The sequence below is a fragment of the Hordeum vulgare genome, chromosome 3H (assembly GCF_904849725.1).
Source record: "Hordeum vulgare subsp. vulgare chromosome 3H, MorexV3_pseudomolecules_assembly, whole genome shotgun sequence".
NCBI lineage: Eukaryota > Viridiplantae > Streptophyta > Magnoliopsida > Poales > Poaceae > Hordeum > Hordeum vulgare.
This window is the reverse complement of record NC_058520.1, coordinates 447,149,909-447,161,646: the sequence shown is the minus strand read 5'-3', so window position 1 is coordinate 447,161,646 and position 11,738 is coordinate 447,149,909. Positions and strand designations below refer to the sequence as shown.

The following is an 11,738-nucleotide window of genomic DNA, read 5'->3' as shown; positions in this document are numbered from 1 at the left end:
ACTGAAAAAAATAATTATCAAAACATGTCGACGTGGGATCTAGTTTCGAAAAACTCGTCGCGAGAAAGTCAATAGTGAAAACGGATTATCGATTGAATTAACGGTTTTATAGATAAAACTTTTTGAATTTTAAACATCAAAGGGAATTGGGCTCAACCGACTGTTTAAGGAGCCGCCGCATGGAAGAGCATATATGCGGCGCCGTCGCTAGTCAATCTCTTTTTTCTTTTTAACTAATCTCTCCTCCCCTAATTTTTAATAAGGATGGGGTCTCATCCCTTTTAACCTCCAATCAAAATTCTTCTGGGTATAAAATTTTTATAAACTTATGTACGTGTAGCATTACTTGTAGGAAAAGGGTCATATTACAATGAAAAAAATCCATCTCGCTTAAGTTTTCAAGAAGGGTCGAGATAGTGATTTCGGCCGCCTGTGGATGTTCATGAAAAAAAAAAGTCCATACGCAGTCTCCCTTCTCGTGGTCCACATGATGCCCGGTTTCACGGAAAAGTCGCAGCCACGATATTGCTCGACAAGTGCTTCCGATGGTGTTGCTTCGTTGGCAAATCAAGATGCAACAGAAACTCTAATGGGAATCGTTCGGCCGGTCGCACACATGCGGGCGTTCGTTGACTTGATATCTAACTTTCTTCATTTAAAATTGTTGCAAACGACATTATATTTGCTATAAACGTTTTGTTTTGCTACATCTGTCCGCTAAAAAGCTCATTCATGGTTGATTGCAACTTCAGTTCGTTGGATTTTCGTTACAATCGCTATTTTTTACTTTTGCTACAACTGTGTTAATTTTGCTATAACCGGCATCATTCTTTGCTGCAACCGTTCACTAAAAAAGTTACATTCACGTCACGTAGATATTTTCCACAACCGGTGTTTGACTTTTGCTACCGCGCACCATCAACTTCGTTTTTTTGTTACGACCACGTAGATATTTTTCTTACTACAAATTTTATTTTTTGTTGCAACCATTGAAAAGATTGCTGCATCGAACGAAAAAATATTGCATGAAGTGGTTGGTGGATCCTAAAGTTTCGGCCGGCAGATTAGTTCTAATGTACATTTCTGACTAAGGATTGACTTGCTGTTGAGTGATTTGCAGTATCAGCATCACCAATTCATCATACACGCACTAAGCGACCCCCCACCGAGCATTCGCCCAGCAAGCTCATCATCATCCATCCATGGCGGCCAAGCCTTTCCATCTGCTCTTCTACTTAACACTAGTCATCCATGTTTCCCTCCAAGTGTCATTCGCGCAGACGAACATCACATCAAGGTCCCCCCTACTGGCTGCCGCCGGCGCCGGCTGGTCGTCCCCGTCGGGCCGCTTCTCCTTCGGCTTCTACGCCACGGACGGCGGCCTCGCCATCGGCGTCTGGCTCGCCACCGCGCCCAACGTAACGGTCACGTGGACCGCGAACCGCAACGACACGCCGGACACGGGCGGCTCGCTGATGCTCACCTACGACGGCCGCCTCATCTGGATCGGCGCGAGCATCAAGGACAGGCCGGTGGCAGTCCCGTCCCGGCCGGCTGTCTCCGGCGCCATGCTCGACGACGGCAACTTCGTCCTGTACGGCGCGGACGCGTCGGTGGTGTGGTCGACGTTCGCGTCCCCGACCGACACCCTGCTCGCCGGGCAGGACCTCGTGCCCGGGGCTCAGCTCTTCTCCAGCGTGTCGGACACCACGAGGGCCACCGGGAAGTACCGGCTCACCAACCAGCAAAACGACGGCAACCTCGTGCTGTACCCGGTGGGCACGAGCAACGTGGCAGCCGCGGCGTACTGGGACACGGTGACCTTCCAGATCGGCTTCCCCCTCACCCTGCGCCTGGATGCCAGTGGCGTGCTCTACCAGGCGAACAGCAACGGCAGCTACACCAACAACCTGACGCGACCCGGAGCCGCAAAAGCTGGGGAGCAAGCCCACTACCGTCTCACGCTTGACCCTGACGGAGTTCTGCGTCTGTACCGCCACGCCTTCGTGTCCGGCGGCGCGTCAAAGGCCGACGTCCTATGGAGCACACCGAGCGATCGGTGCCTTGTCAAGGGAGTTTGTGGGTTCAACAGCTACTGCGTCCTCGATCGCGACGGGCAGCCTACCTGTCTGTGCCCGCCTGGGTTCGGTTTCGTCGACGCGAGCAACGCCGCGCTCGGTTGCACGGTGAACTCCAGCGCCGGCCAATGCAAGGGGGGACAACAAGACGCCGCAGGCTTCTCCATGGCGCCCACGCCCAACATGTCATGGGCGGACACGCCGTACGAGGTGATGGGCGCGGGCACGAGCGCGGCCGACTGCCAAGCGGCGTGCCTGGGCGACTGCTTCTGCGCCGCGGTGCTAAGGGACGCCAACGACGGCACGTGCACGAAGCAGCAGCTCCCTCTGCGGTACGGCCGCGTGGGCGGCGGGTACGCGCTGTCCGTGAAGACCGGGGGAGCGGCGAACCCGACGCCGGGCGGCAGCGGCAGGGACACCAACCACAGATCCGTCGGCGTCGGGCGCGCGACCACCATCGCGCTGGTTTGCATCGGCGTTCTAGCATGCGTCGCGTTGTCCGCCTTGATCGCCTCCGCGCGGCTGCTCCGGGCGAACTGGAGGATCTTACACCGGCACGTGGCGCTCGCGAACGCCGACGCCGGCGAGGGCTTGGAGGAGGAGACGGCGCCCCTGAGATCGTACACCTACCAGGAGCTGGAGCGCGCGACGCACAGCTTCCGGGACCCTCTGGGCCGCGGCGCGTTCGGCACGGTGTTCAAAGGGGCGCTGCGCAACGGCGAGAAGGTCATCGCCGTGAAGCGGCTGGAGAAGCTGGTGGAAGACGGCGAGCGGGAGTTCCAGAGAGAGGTGCGCGCCATCGGGCGGACGAGCCACCGCAACCTGGTCCGCCTCCTGGGCTTCTGCCACGAGGGCGCGAGCCGCCTCCTCGTCTACGAGTTCATGAGCAACGGCTCGGTGGCGGACCTGCTCTTCAAGGGCGGCGCATCCCGCGCGCCGGCGTGGCCCGGCCGCCTAGGCATCGCGCTCGACGTGGCGCGGGGCCTGCACTACCTCCACGACGAGCTGGACAGCCGCGTGATCCACTGCGACGTCAAGCCGCAGAACATCCTCATGGACGCGGCCGGCACGGCCAAGATCGCCGACTTCGGGCTGGCGAAGCTGCTGCAGCCCGACCAGACGCGCACTTTCACCGGCGTCCGTGGCACGCGCGGGTACCTGGCACCCGAGTGGTACAGGGGCGCCGGGCCGGTCACGGTGAAGGCGGACGTGTACAGCTACGGCGTGGTGCTGCTCGAGATCGTGACGTGCAGGAGGGGCATGGAGATGGAGGAGGCCGGCGAGGAGCGCACGCTGAGGGAGCTGGCGTACGAGTGCCTGCTGAGGGGTGAGGTGACGAGGGCCATGAACAGCGACGAGGTGGTCGACGCGGCGGCCATGGAGCGGGCGGTGAAGGTTGGGATCTGGTGCGTGCAAGGAGAGCCTGAGTCGAGGCCGTCCATCAAGAGCGTCATCTTGATGCTGGAAGGACATTTGGAGGTGCCATTTCCACCGCCTCCCGCTTCCTATTGATGTGTGTATATGATGGTAGAGAAATGCAGCTGAATTTAGTTCACTATATGTAGGTTTTTGTAGAGATCAACAATATGATTTCTACTTTTGTTTCGCACAAAAGACTCAAAGCTCGATGAAGAAAATGAAAACAAATATGACGCTGGCAATGATTTTGGACCTAATCGATAGCTCTCTCTCTCTCTCTCTCTCTCTCTTTTTTTTTTTTTTTTTTGACAAAAGACCTAATTGATAGCTCAATTTTGTAGACGCTGCTATTCACAGACAGCTCTTCTCTTTTTACCAACCGGGCCGATCACCTTTTCCATTAGTGATACTGGACCAAAAAATTCCTTTAAGAAATGAAGTTACAAACTTGCATGAAAGAAAATGATCGCTTATCTGAATTCTGATAGAATTCTGATATTCCACTAAACGATCAGACTGAACGAAATTTAAGAATGTTTACTCTCCTCGTGAGTTCCTCGCCGGAGACTAAAGAAAAATAAGCAATTGGAAAAGAAAAACCAGGTCGCTGGGGAATGGGTATCAACTATCAAGAACTCATGTGTAACTGTAACCTCCGTGACTGTGTTTCCTGTATCCCAATAAAAGTTTTCATTGGCATGTGATGCCGCATCAGCAACGACGAAATTCTTTACAAGGAGGGTCTTCCATTCCATGACCACCAAAGTGGTGAGAAAATATACACCAAAATTTAATACAAGCATGAGCTATACAAGAATTGATCAAGCGGCCAACGCAAGGGAGATGGCGGGACAAACCTGGCATTATCATTTGTGACGCAAGGAAATTGAACTTCACAACACGCAGTATGTAACTCTGGAAACTGGGTTTGGCATTGCGCCCAACGTGTATGTAACTGTGACTGTACGGTTGTGAAGCTATAGAAGTTGCGCAGTTCCAAACGGGTTGGCTTGTGCGTACATTCCATTTCCATTTGCTGCCGGGAAAGGGCCGAAGCCGGCATCGAGGAAGGGGTTTGGCACAGGCATTGTGCCCGCATGCTGTGGGTGCGATGGCGGTCCGAAGGGATTTGGCTGCATCTGCTGGGGCTGCTGTGCCATGGCTGCCATTTGAACCGATGGCGGGGAAGCTATTTGATTCGACACCGCGAAAGGATCGCTCGCCATGAAGGGATTGTGAGGTACTGAACCGTATGGCAACTGTTGCTGCATCTGCCTGTAGGTTCCATCGTCGTACAAGCTGTCCAATGTGAGCTTATCGAACCCACCGCCCTGCAATAAGCAGGAATAAGAGTGACAAGTTTGACAATCAGACGGATAAACATAGATAATTAAATAAATACTCCCTCCGTCCCATAATGCAAGACGTTTTTCAAAAAGCATCTTACATTATGAGACGGAGGGAGTACATTACAGTCTTGATAACAGAAAAATATAATCAGTGCAAGAAATCTATGGCTTTCCATACATCGTCTGGTCGCTAGCCCTTATCATCAACTTTTAATTGCAGCTGGTTGTGGGTTGAATGTTAAGAATAAAAGGTGGCATAACATGTGAAGCAGCCAACATAGATTATAACAGTTAAGGGTGGAGAAGCACTTTGTCAGGACAGATCTTTAACACCAAAATATGCCTTAATAAAGGAGATCACGAGTAATAAACTCAGAAGTAATGGCAGCCATTTGAACTTTGAGATTGGGATATTTTAAATTTCTGTACTTTCCAGGGGTGCATTTCAACCCATTGAATTTTGTGGTGGATGGAAATTAAGGCCTCTGCTAGTTCTAGGTCTCGAGGCTGCTGAGAAGTGGTTTCAGCTGGCCCGAGATATGGAGGCGGCAATTTATACCTCCAAAAGGTTCAGGTGTCGAAAAACTCGTGTGCCTAAAGTTGTGAATCTGAACACTATTATGACGAGGCAGTGAATGATTGCAGGTATTGAGTGAGTTAGACCAGCTTTGTACCACCTGGCACGCCTCACACTCAATGAGAGCAATTAGATAATTATGAAGGAGTGTCTGCGAGTTATAATTTCAACTATTCCTTCATATATCATCTAAAAGAGCTTAACATCAGGGATTTTTTAAGCTCCATAAGTACTAACTAGATGCACGTTTTTTTTCATGTGAATGCATTTTGGGACAAATATGTATTAGGTGTCACTGCTCTAGGTATTGAACAACAATCAACCAGGCACTGCTGATTTTCAGCCAGTCAACTGAGTTTTAGGCTATGGCAAGAATCTAAGCCCAAAACTGTGAAAAGCTTGCTGGATGCTGGACACCAGATACCGCTATGGTCACAATTTACAGCCCTAACCTGACCAAAACTGCGACAAGCTTGCAGGAAATCAATAGCAGAGGAATGGAAGCCTACCATGTTCCAGATAAAAAAAATGAACATAGAGGCAACCGATAAGAAGGTAAATATACTCAGAGAAAGGGTATAGACACCAACCAAATTACTATCCACAGCCAGTGAATTGGTGTCGCTACTCGAGGTTGTGACAAGAGCAAGTTCCCATCCCGTTGGATCAAATCCTATATCTTGCATTGTAGCTGTGCTAGTTGTTGAAGTATTAACACCTGTTGCGTTTATGCAGATAATCTTCAGAATTACTTAATATCAGATTAATGTCAGACATCACTATAAATTGAATGCTAACTAATTACCTGTCGGAGTAATAGCCAAGGCCAAAGCATTGCTTTCCTCTATCATCGACACACTAGGGTTTGGGTCACTTAATCCCTAGGAGCAGGCATGACATTAGATTGTGAAAAATGGACTAGTATATAATTCAGCAAATGAACTGTTCTGCTTACCAGTAAATCACCGGTATCTGCAACCCTTGTGTTGGGAGGAGATGAAGGTACTTCAGTTAAAGATGGTACTGGAGCAGGTTCTTCCATTTGGGGAACTTCCTCCTGAACAGGAACAGGCTCAGGAACTTCTTCTGACTCTTCCGGTTTGTATGTAAGAAGAAGCCTCTCAGGAAACTCCTGATAAATTAACAATTACTCAAATTCAAGAATATATTCTAGCCACCAATACATTCTTAAGTGAAAAAAAATCAACATGTGATGTGATTATTTCAGTGGTGACACAATGACCATTACAAACCCTATTAAAATTGCTAACAGTGTCACTTTGATGGTAACAAATACATGTTTCTATCACCATAGCAATGAAAGAAGAGTGAACACAAGATTGTATTCTAGCCTGAAATGGGTAGATCTTAACTAACCAAGGGATCCTTAATTGGAACCATACGTGGAGCCTCCTTCACGTACTCTTCCATGGTTGAAAGGAATGTCTGTGGTGGCTGAGAACAAATAAAATCAAAGTGAGTGCAGCGATAGATAGTACACGATGGGAACTTACACCATAAACACAGAACCTCACCTCCCTCAAAGTGGGAAACTGGAAATTTCTTGCGAGTTCTAATCCCCGGCAATTTTCATAAAAATCAGATAGATTTCCAGCCTGAAGCATCCAAGAAAAAGTTGCTCAGTAAAATACCAAAATAACCACAGGCAATTACTATCATCTTACTGATCCTCCACGATCTAAGATAAATTTTACACTACTACCCTGCAGATTTACCTGTTGGCCAGCCCTCCTGTATATTTCAAGGGCTTTAAGTGCTTCGTGCCTTGGCATTTCGAAAAACTACATAGTTGTTTAGCAAAAAGAATGAAAAAATGCACATAACTTGTCACAAGAAAAACAATGCTATCATTTAAAAAAAAATACCTTATCAACAAGGTTGATAATTCCGTCGTTTATCGCGCAATAAATTTTGAAGCTTTCTTTAAGGACCTGCGGGAAATAAAGGCATCCACTCAAATTACCAAGTTAACAAATAATGAGGTACGTTTTATGAGAAAATACAAGAGCCATTTGCCCATTCATGTTGCCTATTTGAACAAAATGTTTCCCCTCATTTGATAAGGTGTGCAGAATCAAAGTACAGATGTGAAATTGTGACTACTTTTCATACAAGGAACAAAATTATATCCTTCTACACAGGATGGGAGATGGATGGGATGTAATTAAATCAATAACTCGGCCAGTGCAAATTTCTGAGAATGTGCTAAGGAATCGGCTAGCTGACTGTAATGTTACTAGAAATAACAGACATTAAATTGTTAGAAAAGAAATAGGACATGCTATGTTACTGCATAAATTGTGCCCTTCTACAGAAAATAAACTAGTATATGGAAGGAAAATAACTGCTCAATCATAACACCACCAGCACACAGTATTCTCTGTTCAGAGAAACTATGAAGTGCCCAAGGCAACCAAACAGGTTCGCAGAAGTCCAGTTGGACAGTAAATGAAATACAATTTTTCAGATTGAATAAAAAAGGAAAAAAGTGATCACTAAACAACAAATCTTACAAGGGCTAGAGCATATTGCACCAAATAGTTGTTATTCGCAGCACCTTCTGGCTGCATCAGAAAAAGGAAAGGCATGTCATGTTCTGTCCATAAAAATACTGAGCAGGAGACAGTTTATCCAAAATGTTCATTTTTAAAACTAATGCAGAGTATTGGATAATAGGTATAAGAGAGAATCACCCGGCATCCAATGAGTCGATATAGTAACTGTTGTAGTGCCGGCATCTGCTCCAGCAAGGCCTGAGAATCTAATTCTCTAGTTTGACTGTGCGCCTGAAAATTAGTCTAATGATAAGTTAAAGCAGCACCAGCAAGATACTCAACAGATAATAACTAGCAAAAATTATACAACTTTTCTACTTTATTCATAACCTTAAAGCTGATTTTATTATATTACAATATGAGAATCCAAATGCTCAAACCTTTTCAGGCCCTTGACCTTGCTTGGGCAAACGCTCAGCTTCAATATCATACTTCAAGATCCTGAAGCATTGCAGTCTTTCCTCCAAAAATAAACCATATGTGCGAACCCATGAAGAATAGTCCCAAGCTGGATATACAAATCAATGTTAGAAAGGAAATGTAGCATGCATAATGTTAAGCTGAACAAGGCATTATGTCATGCTGCAAATAGAGAAATAGAAATACTGACCGATAGGACTGGAATTATCTTTGAAGTTAGATAACTGCAAAATCTGAACCCTTTGTGTAAAATTAAGAAGTTCTTCCCGGAATGTAGGATCGCCATCTCGGAGGAGTCGATGGATCACCACAAGTGTCTTCAGTGCAACCTGCATAGTGCGTGAAAATGCATGCTAAATTAGTTGGCTCCCATGCTGATGGACAAAGACTTCACCTATCAAATTAACTGAAAAGATGTAAAACATTACAAATATTACTAGAATGAAAATTTTGAGAACTTCAAATAACTTTGAGCTTATTCCTACTAAAGTAGTTGCAAGGAAAAAAAGTAGCAGAGCAAAGCATGATTGGCTGAACATGATTACTGTTCAAAAAGTTTAACTTCACCTATCAAGTTAGTTAATAAGAATATATTCCAGCATAATCACATAATATGAGACTGCAACGTCACTGATTGAGGATACCAAAGCTAACCCAAGAAAATACAGAAACTATGAAGACAGGGAATTTTAACAAATTATATGCGCATGCTAGGTTTGAACTCGGGAACTCACAGCTCCAAGGTATAAGCTATTTCATTTATGTAGTATGCACGCCAGATACTGTGCAAGTGTGTAATGAAGACTGAGAATCTGAATTGGAATTTCACAGACATCCGCAAGTATGGGAGACCCCGTTGTTTTGACTTATGATGGCACAAATGGTTTTGGACGTTTTCATGTCTGTTCAGCTTTTCATGCGGGGAAATTGACAATGTACATGCAATGCAATGCGAAGAAGAAATAGAATAAATTAAGTGACAAATAACCAAACTCAGATACTGTGATTTCCAACTCGGCTATATAAACCATATTGTGTGAAGTCGTTTTGACCAAATTGTACAGTTGTTGGCCACACTTCTGGTTCCAATATCAGCAATCAATCATCAGTACAAACTGGGATCGCACTCATGTCATAGGTAGCTTTTCACGCGAAATTCAAGCACGTGATATATCGATCTGAAAATAAAAGTACATTTCTATTGCCTCAGATAACGAAGTCAGTACACCAAACTACATCCAATTTAGGATCAACATACAGCAGTTCGACAGATTGCTTATAGTGATCAAATTTGGGGATACTGCACAAATTTCAATCAATATGCAACAGTTAACCGGCAGTAGTATGGAAAACGCAAGGAGAAAGGCCTCATGGTTATCCATAAATAAAGTATCAAAAGGCATAGTACCAAATTAATGGGAAAACGATTTCAGGGGAGAAGCGAGTGCACAGTGCTTACGATCCAACTCCGGGTCTTGGTGAGGCGGCGGGCAAGCGCGTGGATGCAGTAGGCGACGTCCGCTTGGGGCCGGGCGATGGACGAAGCCGCCACAATCTCTGCAACACCATCACCAACTGATCAAACACCAAACCAAACCGAGACTGGGGACAAACTACGACACCCTCTCGCCCACTGCTCAACCCAGCACACACCAGATTAGATTGAGCGAGAAATATACGAAGGACTCGGGGTGCGAGAATCAATGGACGTACTGCGCAGGTGGCGATCCTTGGGCGGGCACTCCACATGGTTCGTGGCCTTCACGATCGCCACATCCAGATCCTAAAACGAAAAACAAAATAAATCTCAGCGGAGCACGAACCGCAGATCCAAAGCGCGTGCGCAGCAACTGAACCCCTCGCCACGGACAGTTGGGGGAATGGGGGGGAGAAGAGAACCGAGCAAACTTAGCGCCGGAGAGGAGGGGGGGACCTTGAAGTCGGAGTTGAGGCTGGCGAGGCTGACGGTGGTGGTGTCCTTGAGCGCGCCGTACGCCTTGCGCCAGCTCTGCAGCGCCGACATTTGCCGCTCCTCCCACCCTTGCTCGTCGCCGTCGGCTGCCGCCTCGCGCTCTGTGTTCTATTTTCGCCTCGTTTGGTGGTCTGCTTTGAGTTTGGACTGGGCGTTCCTCCCCGTGTGTGTTGGTGCATCCAATCGACGACGCACGGAACAGCCGGCATAGATGTTGGTTTCCTTTCTTTTTCGCGGAGCTGCTGCCTACCAGTGAAGCAGATGGCGCGTTTCCCACTCTTCGGTTTTCATTCGCACCTCAGACTTTTTCTTTCCTTATGCTTCTTCCATTTCTAAATATAAGTATTATAAAACAACTCTAGCGGACCCTTTAAACCATGGAATTGAAAACGCGGTTTCAGTTCGCGAAAAACGTGTTTTAAAGATCGTTTGAGCTACGATCGAAGAGAACCCTTAAAATTAAACTGTAAAATCGAATATTCGTTTTATATTCTTTCTTACTTCTTCTTTCTCTCGTCCGTGTCCATGAGCAGCGCACGAAGCAGTCAAATACAAAGTTGTTGGCGTCTAGGACGACACACGAAGCTAGCTCGTTCATGGTCGGATCGATGTAGGAGCTCCTCCCACGTCGCTGTAACGAGCTCATCCGTAGCTGCTCGAATTTTCAACGAGAATCAATCAAACGGTCGAATAGGGAGCCGTGGTCGCCGTAGTGTAGGATCGAAAGTATGTCTAAAGGAGGGTGATTAGACTATTTGACAAGATATTTTGTACCTTTTCTCAACTTTACTTGAGAGGCAGCTATGGCAGTTATAACAAGTCAAGTACACCCTACGCATGCAGTTCTAATAGTATAACATCGGAAAGTAACACATGCAAGTGTAAATAGAAAAGTAAGGTAGGGAGATCAAACGCATGAGGTTGACACGGCGATTTTTGGCATGGTTCCGATAGGTGACGCTATCGTACGTCCATGTTAGTGGAGACTTCAACCCACGAAGGGTAACGACTGCGAGAGTCCCAGAGGGCTCCATCCACAGAGGGTCCACAAAGAAGCGGCCTTGTCTATCCCACCACGGCTTCCGTCCACGGAGGACTAGCCTTACTCATGGTAGATCTTCACGAAGTAGGCGATCTCCTTGCCCTTACAAACATCTTGGTTCAACTCCACAACACGAAGTAGGAGGCTCCCAAGCAACACCTAACCAATCTAGGAGGCACCACCCTCCAAAAGGTAATAGATGGGGTAGATCAATGAACTCCTTGCTCTTGTGCTTCTAAAGATAGTCTCCTCAACATAAATCACTCTCTCACAGAATATGCATGGGTAGGATATGTTGATTTGGT

The 11,738-nt window shown here is 46.9% G+C and overlaps 2 protein-coding genes across 2 annotated transcripts; one reads left to right on the top strand and one right to left on the bottom strand.

The window, feature by feature from the left end:
- The first annotated feature begins 949 nt into the window (after nucleotides 1-949).
- On the top strand, nucleotides 950-3,754 carry LOC123444183 (G-type lectin S-receptor-like serine/threonine-protein kinase LECRK1). The gene has a single exon (XM_045120820.1). It carries the CDS (start codon nucleotides 1,203-1,205, stop codon nucleotides 3,588-3,590), a length of 2,388 nt encoding a protein of 795 aa, XP_044976755.1. The 5' UTR covers nucleotides 950-1,202; the 3' UTR covers nucleotides 3,591-3,754.
- A 416-nt stretch (nucleotides 3,755-4,170) lies between these two features.
- LOC123444184 (putative clathrin assembly protein At2g01600) lies at nucleotides 4,171-10,642 on the bottom strand. The gene is made up of 15 exons (XM_045120821.1): nucleotides 10,353-10,642; nucleotides 10,133-10,202; nucleotides 9,879-9,976; nucleotides 8,610-8,748; nucleotides 8,380-8,507; nucleotides 8,138-8,230; nucleotides 7,958-8,008; nucleotides 7,310-7,375; nucleotides 7,160-7,225; nucleotides 6,959-7,039; nucleotides 6,801-6,878; nucleotides 6,379-6,555; nucleotides 6,229-6,304; nucleotides 6,014-6,141; nucleotides 4,171-4,828 (listed from the first exon to the last, which is right to left on the bottom strand). The coding sequence occupies exons 1-15, from the start codon at nucleotides 10,440-10,442 to the stop codon at nucleotides 4,475-4,477; spliced, it is 1,695 nt and encodes a 564-aa protein (XP_044976756.1). The 5' UTR covers nucleotides 10,443-10,642; the 3' UTR covers nucleotides 4,171-4,474.
- Between the last annotated feature and the right edge of the window lie 1,096 nt (nucleotides 10,643-11,738).

Coding starts and splice junctions, on each gene's coding strand:
- LOC123444183 (XM_045120820.1), top strand. CDS start 1,203: ATGGCGGCCAAGCCTTTCCATCTGCTCTTCTACTTAACACTAGTCATC.
- LOC123444184 (XM_045120821.1), bottom strand. CDS start 10,442: ATGTCGGCGCTGCAGAGCTGGCGCAAGGCGTACGGCGCGCTCAAGGAC. Junction 8,009..8,137: donor ATCGACTCATTGGATGCCGG/GTGATTCTCTCT, acceptor TTTCTGATGCAG/CCAGAAGGTGCTGCGAATAA. Junction 7,226..7,309: donor TTATCAACCTTGTTGATAAG/GTATTTTTTTTT, acceptor ACAACTATGTAG/TTTTTCGAAATGCCAAGGCA.